This window comes from Cynoglossus semilaevis, chromosome 10 (genome assembly GCF_000523025.1).
Source record: "Cynoglossus semilaevis isolate Cse_v1.0 chromosome 10, Cse_v1.0, whole genome shotgun sequence".
Taxonomy (NCBI): Eukaryota; Metazoa; Chordata; class Actinopteri; order Pleuronectiformes; family Cynoglossidae; genus Cynoglossus; species Cynoglossus semilaevis.
The window spans coordinates 15,780,572-15,793,101 of NC_024316.1; the positions used below are offsets into that span (position 1 = coordinate 15,780,572).

The following is a 12,530-nucleotide window of genomic DNA, read 5'->3' on the forward strand; positions in this document are numbered from 1 at the left end:
CCAGTGCTCACCCTCTCCCAGCTCTTTATACCTTCAATTTTACTCATTCATTCATTCCCCAGGGGTCACTTCCTCCTGACCTCTGTGTAATCCTCTTCAATCTTTGGTCTCCTGGTGAGTCCTGCTATCTGTTGCACGTCAACAAGAGGAGGAGAGGAGAGGACAGGAAAGGACAGGAGAGGACAGGAAAGGAGAGGACAAGAGAGGACAGGAGAGGACAGGAAAGGAGAGGAGAAGAGAGGAGAGGGGAGACAAGAAGAAGGGTAGAGAAGGAAAGACAGGAGAGGAGGGGAGAGAAGGGGAGATGAGGTAAATGGATTACATTTGAAGAAGAAGTGAAAGTGACAGGATCAGCAACTAAAATGGATGTAAAGGTAAAGCCGCAGAAGGACAGTGAAGGACAGTGAAGGACACTGGACTGACGTTGAGTTTAATACAAAGAAAATAGCTGACATTTTTCTGTATGGAAGAAAATTAAAGCCGTGAGGAGGTTTTGTGTGGAAAGGATGAATCTTGTGAGACAAATGTGCAGTGGTAGGAGTCAGAAAAGAAGCTCACACACACACACACACACACACACACACACCGACTGGTTTGTAACATAGCCTGATTCCCAACAGGTGCTGCAGAGAGGGAGGGTCACGGGGGGTCACTCGAGCCTCCTACACACTGAATGTCAACTAAAACTACTCTCCACACAAACACAAACAAGTCGCTCCCTCAGTTAAGTCTGAATTCTCCTGAGGGGGGAGATAAGAGGCTGTTTTCACAGAGAACAGAAGCACAGCCGGAGCTGATCTGCAAAATACAGCAAAACAAATTTTGATCAGATGTAGTGATTGTTTTTGGACTAAAATGAGCTATTTTTTATTGACAAATATTTTCCGTCCTAATTTGGTTTGAATGCGATTGTAAACAGTATAAAACTGAGCACTCAGGGCAACAGTGGCAGCAGATTAAAGTGCTGAAGTCAGATATACTGTGATTCATGTTTGCGTTGATGCCAAATAAGAACAACGTTTGCTGTAAATAAAGGGGAAGTAAGTGAAACTAATGTCCCTTGTCTTCCAGACTGGTCAGGCGTGGAGTTACGACTCAACTCTAAGGAGACGGGTCAGATGATAATCAGCACCGAGGTCAAGTTTTACAACTGCAGCGTCCACCAGCTGTAAGTATCTCTGAGTCCCGTTCATCGACCCCTGCTCCCCCTTTCCCGCCCTTAGACCTGTTGCCTAAACCTACGATGGTCTGGAAAAGAGTTACTGTTTGACTTTAACCTCACGGCTCAAAGATCGCAGGCCGCTGCGAGAAGTTTGTTTATTTAATTCAGTGTTTAACCACAGCAGCTGAGTACGATCGCAGTCCCTGTAGGTCATTCTGCCCCACTATTTGAGAAGTACTGAGTTAATGTAAAAAAAAAAAGAGCTGCAGAGACAAGAGGAAGTATAGTATACTCCAATACCGACTTCCAATACTAAAGGGGTCCCCGCCCCCTACTTTGGGAACCCCTTCCATAGGATCCAGCAGGGCCAAATGTGTACTTCGACCTTGGTTGTCAAACTCTCTCTCTACTCCAGCCTGGTCTAATCCGCAGCCTTTGTTCAAACGTTCCATACGATGTAAATGTATGTGTACTTTAGAGCTACAAGATTTATGCAGCGACGACTTGGCTCCGCTGCTTTAGAGGTTGTGCCAAGTGCAAGGGCACGACAACAGCAGGTGCCCACTCAGGAGCTGAACTCATTTCCTTCGTGGCGCCCCCCCCCCCTCCTCCACGTTGGCAAACGCACCATTCCTCCTTGACTGTGTTGCCTGTTTTTTTTCTCCTGACTCTCTCACTCTGCATGTGGTCCATGCAGGTGTCTGTCATGTGTGAACAGCGCCTTCCGCTGCCACTGGTGCAAGTACCGCAACCTGTGCACCCACGACCCCTCCAGCTGTTCCTTCCAGGAGGGACGGGTCAACACTTCAGAGGTGGGTAGAACACAGAGGAAACAAAGAAGCAACATATATACAGTATCAGTCGCACAACTTTTTCTGTTTTTTTTTTCCTCCTCCCATCATCACCTCCTCTCCTATTGTCTCTTCCTCTTTATTTACTTGCATCCTGCTCTGTGTTCTAGCGCGGTGTCAGCCGTGGGGCATGATTTGAGAAAAACAGCCATCTAAGCTCTTCTATTTCTGAACCCAAGTTATTCAAGCAGCGCTTTTGTTCCCCACCGCAGCAATTAACAGTGTGTTATCGCTGCGGCGTTTGAGCTGAGTGTGTGTTCGGGTCGACTCGGTATCGCTCCGACTTAGTCAATCAAGTGCACTTATTACCACACACACACGCGCGTGCCTTGAAGTGCCTGTGCAGACGGTGCGGTGGGTCGCGTCTCCGAACAGATACTTGAGGAAGTAGAACTTACTTAAGAATACTTAGAAATAGAAGAGCTACGAGGACGGCTCCGGCTGCTCTAACAGCCCTAATCACCTTCGCTTTCTGCCTCTCCACACATTAACAAGGACTTAAATAATTAACCTGATGAGAGGTGAGGGTGTTGAGGTCAATAAGAACGCTGCTGTAAGAGTCTCTGGACACCACTAATGCCTTCTATTCTAAAGAGAGTCGACCCTTTGGTTCTGATCAAGTGAGTTTTTCCCCGTTTTCCTATGGTCAAGTGTTCACTGTGGGACCAGTCAGGCTCCGCTCTACTCTATAGATTACTCTGTAATATTCTCAGGTCTTGACTGTAGGGGCGCACCGGGGTGCTTAAGTGAATTAGTATTATAGAAAGAGAATAGAATTACATTTAATTCCACTGTCTGATGATTTGTTCAACAGCCCAGAGCTCGGCAAGGTCACAGGGGTCACGTGTAAATGATGATCATTTTCTAATGTATTCACACCCTTCACATTCATCACTTCCCTTCACTTGGACTCTTGTTAGTGGCCCTAAAAAAACTCTGGGCGTTTGCCAGACTTGTTGGCACTGACGTGTCCTCACTGTCCTGCACTTGTGTTTTCCAGGATTGTCCCCAGCTGGTGCGCTCTGAGGAGATTTTGATCCCAGCAGGGGAGGTGAAGCCCATTACCCTGAAAGCCAGGAATCTGCCACAGCCCCAGTCTGGGCAGCGGGGCTACGAGTGTGTCCTCCATATTCAAGGTGTCAGCCACAGAGTCACTGCCCTGCGCTTCAACAGCTCCAGTGTTCAGTGCCAGAACAGCTCGGTGGGTTTGGGTGAATTAATGTGACATCGAATGGATGAATTTTTTTTTTACATTAGAAATCTTTTAAAATAGAAGTAGATCTTTACATTTCTAAGTACATTTCCGTCTTGTAGTTTGCATAGAATTAATATTTCACTGCCCTTTGCCACACGGTGCTCATGAATGTAGGATGTTGTGTGTACATGTGTTATTTCAGCCGGTGAAGACACAGTGGAGTGAACTTAAGTAATTACACAGCAGCGCGGCAGGCTCGGCGCTCCAGTCGAGCGTGCAGTGACTGCTGTAGTGTATTCTCGGTGGAAACACAAACATCACTTTGCTCGTTCTCTCCTCTGTCGCTCTTTCAATCTCACGTGTTTTCGCACACATCAGGTTAGACCTAAGGACGTAGGAGGCGCTAAGGAGACACTCTCTTAACGACCGCATCTCACTTTTCCTACTTTTTCTGTTCCCTTGATGATTAAATGATGTAAGTTTGTCGTAACACTTAACAGACGCGGTGCTGCATCTACAAGGTCTCATAGTGGTTTATGTATTTTTTTATTTAAACCTCAAACCAACCATTAAAACACTCCTGTCTTTTACTCACGTCCACTTTCACCACCGTCTCTCCTCCTTCTCACTCCCCCCCTCCTTCTCTCTCCCACACCATCATTTGGCCTCCAGTATCTGTACGAAGGAATGAAGATCAGTGAGCTGCCAGTGGATTTCTCAGTGGTGTGGAACGGCAACTTCATTATTGATAACCCAGAGAATATCCAAGGTAAAAACAAGAGACGCTGCTCACACATGTGCTGCTAAATAAGATGAAGAGTGACAAATGCACAGCCATGTTTTTACAAAAAAAATCATGTTAAAAAGATCAGCAAATATATGTTGTATTTTCCAATATATTTTCTTGTTTAATTAAGGCTAATTTAGGTCTTTGACTTCTTAGAACATCCGGCTGAATCTATGCTAATCATGTAGCTACCCTGTCTTGGCCTGCTGGTGGCGCTAAGAGCCATATAAAAGCCTGGTTTCTTGATTCTCATGTGCTGGTGTAGCAGTTATACATTATAAGTTTCAAGGTCTGGAAGAAGTGGCACCACATTGGTGTAAAACTCTTGACTTAAATAAAAAAATTGGAATATTTTACATCAACATTTTGCCTCCAATGAAATTAAACCACAGTTAAAATACCAAATATGTATATACAATATATGATAAACCGTGAGGCTAAGCTAACCATGCTAACACCCTCTTACTTGCTAATTTTTTAGCTTTATTGACAGCTAGGATCCCTGCGATCACCTGCCGGTGACTCAAAATGACTGAGAGGATTCGAAATATATAAATGTTGGATTCAACAATTTGCTTCTGGTGACTCAAAATGACTGAGAGGATTCAAAATATATAAATGTTGGATTCAACAAAAAAAAAAACAACAACTTTGTTATATGCCTTTCCAAACACTTAAAGAGATCATTTTGAAAAAAAACAACAACTTTGTAATATGCCTTTCCAAACACTCAAAAAACTTTGTAATATGCCTTTCCAAACACTTAAAGAGATAAAAAACAAGAAGTTCAGAAGGAACACTTTAGAGACGTTATCTCCACAAACTCACTGACGGGGTTTGGAGTGGCTGCGGGACAGACTTCCTGTTATCTCCTCCCCACAGTTCACCTCTACAAGTGCGCTGCTCAGCGAGACAGCTGCGGCATGTGTCTGAAGGCGGAGAGGAAGTTCCAGTGCGGTTGGTGCAGCGGAGACGGGAAGTGCACCCTACGACACCACTGTCCTCCCATCAACCCTTACACCACTCGCTGGCTGAACCTGTCCAGTAAAAACGTCAAGTGCACCAACCCACGCATCACTGAGGTCAGTACCCATAATCCTCTGTTTGCCCTTCCTGCCTGCGCAATCAAGTCGAGTTTAAATCAATGCGAAATAACGAGCTTTCTTTGCTGCTCTGTTTCATCCTGGTACATGTGGGTCCTGGATGGTGTTCCTAAATGCAGGGTCCTCAGCTGACGGTAGTCTGATATCAAATACAGTGTAGTGTGACGTGGTAGAACACGTTTCTACTACAGTACAAATACATTTATCATGTATAAAAGCTGTCAGGTTTTTACTTTTTAATCTAAATATCAATTAAAATTATTCCTAGTCTGTAACCTGTGATTTTACCCACAATATTGCAGTACCTGTGCAGACCCCAAGGGGTCACATATTTTGAAATTCAGGAGACATATCAGTGTTAAGTCTGTTTCACATTTCTTCGTTTCTCAATACCTGGTCAACACCAACATGTTTTATATGTAATATTTGTAATAATTTTCTGATCGGGTTGTATTGAGATTTACAGGGTTAAAGGTGCAGGTTATTATTTTGTAATGTTATTTGATTGATCTACAATTTGTTAAAAAAACAAAACATAATTGTAACTTGACTATTTTCTAGTGACAGATCAGATTCACTCTCTGAACAGTTTGTTCAACTACAGTCCACCGTGACCTTGTGTTCTAAACTACAGTCGTTCTAATGGGAGGAAACACTTTATCACCGAAGCTCGTACTCCACAGATCAATGACAGCAGCTGTCAAACGGCATTCTGGGAAATGTAGACATAGCCGTTGTGATGCAGGTGAACAGTTAGATGTTGTCAGCTGATGTAGGAGTCAGAGCTGAGTCATCGGAAAATGACTGCTGTCTAAATGAGAACCACCATGGATTCTGTTGATGTGTAACTGAGCGAGTGTGAAGGGAGTCAGGAGAGTTGAAGTGAGGTGAGGAGAGACAAAAGATGGAGCAGACGGAGAGGTCGACCGTGAAGTGGTTAAAAAAAACAAACAAAAAAAACAAAACAAAAAAAACCAAAGAGAGGGCAGGAAGCCAACTGTAGCTCCTCTGGATCTTACCTCAAAAAAACCTGCTCCGCCTTAATTCAGACGTCACCTGTCAGTTACACACACACACATATACACACACCAGTGTGTCATCATTTTAGTGGAACCTTTTCATTTTTGTGCGATAACATTTTCTTCAAGAAGCAGTCGGGGTCCCTGATGTGGAGACCCCACTTCCCCTCTGTCTCCCCCCTCCCTCTCTCCCTCTCTCCCTCCCTGCCTTCCGTCACCAGTTGATTTGTATACATACCAGCACATTAGTGGATGAGCCTGCCAAGAGAAAGGACTATTAAATAAGTAATGTTTCTATTAGGAAGCGTGGCACCTCCCACCGTAGGCCATTAATATTGAAGAGATGTAAGCCAGTGCTAACAGCAGAGGGAATGACATCAAATAAAGCTGGGAGTTGACGGAGCAGATGAAAGGACTCTGCTGAATAGGCTGCGGCTGTGGCTGCTTGTGTTTGAGTGTGTGTGAGTTTACAGTACAGTGAAGAGGCGTCTTTGCTTCACTGTGACGGTTCTATTTTAGGATCAAACCATTAAAGAGTGAGAACTCAGGATTCCTCCTCTTTTTTCTTTTTTTTTTCCTCCCGCACAATGTATTCAAGCTCATTCCACACTGTGGGGATTTGGTCTGTCAGTCGGTATTTTAGCCCAACTATTATATCCTCACTGTGAATGTTGCAGCATGTGTGCTACAATTTAGGCTGGGAGTCGGGGGGGGGGACAGGACTCTCGTCTTACAGCGAGGACATCACTGGTTCTCACTGGTCCCTCTGTGTGGAGGAGGTTCTCCAAATGACTCTCTGAGTACTGAGTACTCTGAGTACTCTGATTTCCACAGCCCATAAACAGGCAGCAGTAGATCAGAATAACTGGACTTTCTAAATTAACCGCCGATGTGAGAGTGAGTGTGAATGACTCGCTGGAACACGTAGTATTTGTCTCTCCAAGTACCCCGTGTAGTCGCACACAGTATACAGTACAAAGAAGATAATTGCTCCTTAATTAGACTATTCATCAGCCAAAGCTACACTGTACAATGCAGTAGCAGAAGAGCAACCTGGGATTTGGGGCCTGGGGGGTTTGGAACCCGGGACCTTCTGTTTGCAGGTAGAGGTAAAAAAAAGGACAAACACGACAAAAAAACGTCCTCATCATTTACCCAATCCCTGGGAAGCAGTGAGTGCTCTCAGCGGCGCCCCCCAGAGTGAGGGATATTTTCATACACGCTAAACACTCCTCCACCAGGCTGGGATTTGAACTTGTGATGCTCTGATAACTACTATTCTAATAGTAGTTATCACTAATCTACTTTTTTTTTTTTTTGACCACAAGTACTTTATTGTGACTAAGAGACCTCCTAGTCCTTTTGGCAAACAGATTTCCTCTGCATACCACTAGAGGGAGCACAGGTACCAACACTAGAACCCATACCATAGTCTGAGAACCAAGTTTATGTTAATGCATTGAGCAGACGCTTTTATCCAAAGTGAGTTACGATACGGAAGGCGCCGTTGGGGGTGTGTGGGAATTGAACCCTCTGCTCTACACTATGGAACCAGCTGACTGCTGGTACTAGGTCCACCCTCCAGCCACCAGTATTAACTGGTAGAAGATGAATGGCTTAACTCATGTAAATGATCAGCGGTCAATGGTCAGAAACACTCAACCCGAACTCATGTAAATGGTCAATGGTCAGAAACACTCAACCCTGACATGCCCCGCCTCCTTTTATACTTGTTCACTGAACACTCTCTCCCATCTCGCTCCGTATCTCTCGGCCAACGAGGCTTTAAAGACTTCATAAAGTATTTAGGATGAGGTTTGTTCAGGAACGAGTGATCAGCGGGCTTTTTATCAAGTCCATTAAACACTGCTCACAATTAAATGTGACGCCTTCAAATTAATCTGAGCAGAGTCCAGAGACAGAAGGATTAGTTGGCAAGTTTCTAAGTCCTATTAAACACTGCTTAAAAATCAGCGGCGAAATACGGCGTCGTGTCTGAAATTCCTACTTAAATTGTCAAAGGGATTAAACGCCGTTAGTAATTAATACAGTACACGTGTTCCACAGTGGTGGTTCGTGCTGATGCGTCACTGGTGTTTCCTCTGATCAAAGGTGTGGATGGAAGATGTATGGACAAGAAGATCGAAGGTGTGGATGGAAGATGTATGGACAAGTTCAGAGACAGATGATATAAATTTAACCTTCATAACCTTTTAAAGCAAATAAATGTCCCACAGAATTAGCTTTACATGCCCCACAGGGGGCGTTGACCCCTACTTTTGGAATCACTGTCCTAGAGGACGTGGCTGAAGATGATCGCTGTATTACTCTGTGATTTCAGCACTACTTTGTCCTGACTCAAACATCCAGACGCTTCACACTAAATTTTTTTTCAACCTTTCTACGCCTTTCGGTCTGACGAGAAGAATTCTCCTTATCTCACTAAAAATGCCTGTTGGATTGGAATGGCTCTATATCAGAGGATATTTCACTCCTGTTTGTATTTCCGTGGTTGTTGACTAATCCCCTCCAGAATGTGTATAGAACATGCTGTGGTGAAGGGGGAACACTCTGATCTGTGACCTTCAGAACGAGAACAGGCTGAAAGAGAGCAGAGCACGTGGCATTGAGGCAGACTGTGCGCTGCCCTCTGTTGTCAGTTGTGACATTGCCAGGCGGCCCGCATCAACGCGCCTAAAAGGATTACACGGAGAGCATGGCACGGCAGCGATGAGTTGGAATGGGCGAAGTAAGGGCAGCAGGATGTGCGTGCGTGTCCAATGAGGAATCCTCTCATCTTCCCTCAGCAAGTGTGAAGGATAAGACAAACCGGCGGGCGGGGCGCTCAGAGGAGGTGTCACCTAGCCACGAGGAGACGAGCGGATGGCAAATAAAAGGCAGAAGGAAAGGCGGAGACAGAGGGAGATGACTTGAAAATGTAAAACGTTCTCCCGCGAAGATCATCCGCAGGACACACGACTGGTGTGTGAAGGCCGTTAGAAATCGGTTCGCCGTCAGTCGAACCTCCTGGAGGCCGGAGTAAATGGTCCTTTGTAGATTTAGTCATGTGTAGGAAACAGGAAGACAGAAAAAAAAGACTTGAGTGACGTGAGCGTTTTAAATGTTGGGTTTTTCTAACGTCCACTCACGAATCAAAGCACAATCCTCCAGTGGGTTTGTCCACTGTTGTCCCGTGTGTCCTCTGTCCGCTGTGGGAAGGAACTTCTTTTTACTGATCGAACTCATCCCTTTGGCTCCCTCTCTTTCTTCCTTTTCACTTCCCCTTCAATCCCCCCCGTCCTCCCCCCTCGTCCACCGCACCATCCTCCATAACTAGTTCTCTCTCAGGTGCTAACATTTCTTACGTAACATCACCAAGTCGACTACTGTAAGTGCCTGCCGTGGATAAATTTAGCCTGAAAGTTTTTTTTTCACACACACCCCACACACCCACACCCAACCCCCCCACCTCCCCTTCCCCATCTTCCCATAGCCTGCATGCTCAGGCAGTGCTGAAAGATTCATGCGTTCGAAGCCCTTAGGCAGTGAACTGACACACTTATTTCATATCCAGAGCAATTAATGTTCACTGAGTCTAGATTACAATGTTGGTATTCCACAAGGAAACTGCAATGCCTTGTGGGACGGCAGGTTAAGAGAGGGAAGGACACGCAGAACCAGTCGGATGTTTACTTTCATGGAACATCGGCACCAGTTCTACTCTTGGTTCAGTTCTTGTTGCTAACAGGACTATAACCTTTGTGTGAAGTTCTTTTTTTCCCTCCCCTTTACTTCCTCTCCTTCTTCAGCTCCACCTACAGCTCCACCTTCTGAACACCACACAACTAAGGGTCTCCTCCTTTGTCCCTTAAACTCAACCCCCTCCATCTCCTCCCTCTCCTCCCGTTCTTGCTCGTCTTCACGGTTTAAAGACTGGACCGTGGCCAGGTCAGGAACCTCAACAGGGTTCTGCAGCACAGACGGCAGTGCGCCACTCTTTGCCAAGGTCATGCTGGGCGGCCATATTGTATTTTATGAATAGAGGGTCTCCATTTAGCATTGATGTGTGACCCCTTGTAGGATTCATCGTCCGGTGAATTACAGATACTGTAGGCGACAACGCAGGGATGTTTCAGGTTTTCTACCCATGTCTTCATTCGTTCATTTCTTTTTGAATAGTTTGTGAAATGAAAGATCAAACTGTGATCTTAATGTGTGATCGTGTGCGTGTGCGTAGATGTGATGTGATATTTAAACAGTAAGAGCTATTAACGCCGTGCCATTAGCTACTGTTGCGATCAGAGCTGGCTCTTGGCGCAGTGACGCATGGCGTGTTCTAACATCCTTGGATGCAGGCATGAGGAGTGTTCTTAATTGCTTTTACAGCCACCTGAGCCGAGAGAGCACATTTACCCTTGAGCATCCACAGAAACTCGTCTGCATTTGTAATCTCGTTATGACAGGTCCACACCGGGAGAAGAAGAAAAAAAACGTTGCTCAGTGTCACTTGCAACAAAACTGTTACAACTTTCTCACTAATTTGAGCTTTTTGTTTGCTGTAGGTGACACCGGTGGCCGGACCCCCAGAAGGAGGGACAAGGGTGACCATCCGTGGCACAAATCTGGGTCTGGCCTTTGCAGACATGGTGGATAATGTGGAGGTGGCAGGAGTGAGGTGTTCTCCTGTAGAGGATGGCTACATTATTGCTGAACAGTAAGTCACAAAATTCAACAAGTTATTTATTAATACAGTTCAAAGAAATGGGTTGATCCTGTGGCCTAGACTAGTGCTTTACTGGACTGTACACCACACCAGTATGAGTCGCATATGAGTCAAACATCCATTAGGACTAATATCTATTTTTAAAACATAGTACATAAAAATCCAAGGGCAGTAGTATTTCACTTTGTTCCTTTTTTATTCTTTATTCTTAAAGTGTTTCATTTTTAGCACAAAAATGTCATTATTGCACATATACAGTGCCCTCTTGTGGCCATTGATGATATGGAATACAAAATGTATTCCAATATACAAGTCGCAGGAACACTAACCCTTGGGGAAAAAAAATTGTATTGATAATATTTACATGTGACTCATAATGAAGTGTCTGTGTATATTGTGTATATATATGTACATATATATACTGTATATTGTTTATGCATCAGATTGAGGCTTCATTAATATTCATGAGGCTGCGTTAGCCTCCATCTTTACCTTAATGAAGACTGGATCAGTTCCATACAGTCTGGCTGTGATCCCGCTCTGTGCATACATCACGTTAGAGTCTGTCCTCCTCACCCTGCACTAATGAAGTGCAGCCCGTGCCTCAGTACTTGCCCATCTACCCCTCAGCTAAACAAACACTGAAAGTGATATCTGCACTTCTGTTGTTGTTGTACCTCCCATCCCCCCTTCCTCACCTCCTCCTCCTCCCACCCACATCACTTGAAAACTTGATTCATTTTATTTGCATCATACATTTTCATTAATCACAGGGCAGCTGTGATCAATCACGATTAATTGTGATTAATCACCATTAAACCTGATTAATGACGATTAATTCGAGTTATCAACATATATCAGCGTTCTTAAATGTCAGAAAAAAAAATTTACTTCTTGAACTTCGTTAAGGCCATCATGTTCCACAATATTAATCAGTCTACGGTGACAGTGACATAAGAGACAAATTTTGTTATTTGATTAATTTTGATTTTTTTTATCCTGTTCATTTTGACACAGAAACCTGGACTACAGCGGTTCTTTATTATTTCAAGAATGAACAGCTTCTATGATGATTACTACAGTAATAATATGTACTAAGAATACACATATAAAATTTAAAGTACAAAGTAAAATTTGTATATGTTTATATGTTTTTTATATGTTTTAAAATATAAATATATTAAGCAAAAGAAAAATACTGGTCACTCTAGTGGAACCGTAGTAAAAGTATTCCTTAACTCATTTAAATGGAGTAATTCTCTGTTATTAAAGAAAAACAAACAAACATAAAAACATTCTGAATTGTGTTTGAAATTGACAAAAATATTGTCATTATCATCTCACAAAACAATGAGTGCAGTTACAAAGTATGTTTATCCAGAAGAACCACACTCTTCCTCTTAGGGAAATAATGAGGAGTGAAATTTAGGCACCGTCACTAAATGAAACATCATTTTGTGAATCACTAAGTTGCTGTTGTTTTTGGTGGTCAGCCCTGGGAAAACAATCCATCCTCCTCCTTTCATCTGCTGCCGTCCTGTCGTCCCGTGTCATCTGCCTCACAGCCGACTCTGTCCCTCTCTCCGCGCTGTGATCACATCTTGTGCTTTATTACTCCCCGGCTCTATCAGTCAATAGGCATCCTCTATTTTATGATGTCATTTGATGTAGTCACCTGCAGCACAGGCTG

At 44.1% G+C, this 12,530-nt stretch overlaps 1 protein-coding gene across 1 annotated transcript in view; it reads left to right on the top strand.

Annotated features, from left to right (window-relative positions):
- The window catches only part of plxna2 (plexin A2), a 173,056-nt gene that overhangs the window by 122,650 nt on the left and 37,876 nt on the right, over positions 1 to 12,530 (top strand). Inside the window, exons 8-13 of the mRNA XM_008319093.3 lie at positions 1,072 to 1,168; positions 1,860 to 1,974; positions 3,014 to 3,214; positions 3,881 to 3,977; positions 4,878 to 5,077; positions 10,680 to 10,831. Of these exons, the coding sequence (XP_008317315.1) occupies positions 1,072 to 1,168; positions 1,860 to 1,974; positions 3,014 to 3,214; positions 3,881 to 3,977; positions 4,878 to 5,077; positions 10,680 to 10,831 (862 nt within the window). The remainder of the gene's footprint in view (positions 1 to 1,071; positions 1,169 to 1,859; positions 1,975 to 3,013; positions 3,215 to 3,880; positions 3,978 to 4,877; positions 5,078 to 10,679; positions 10,832 to 12,530) is intronic.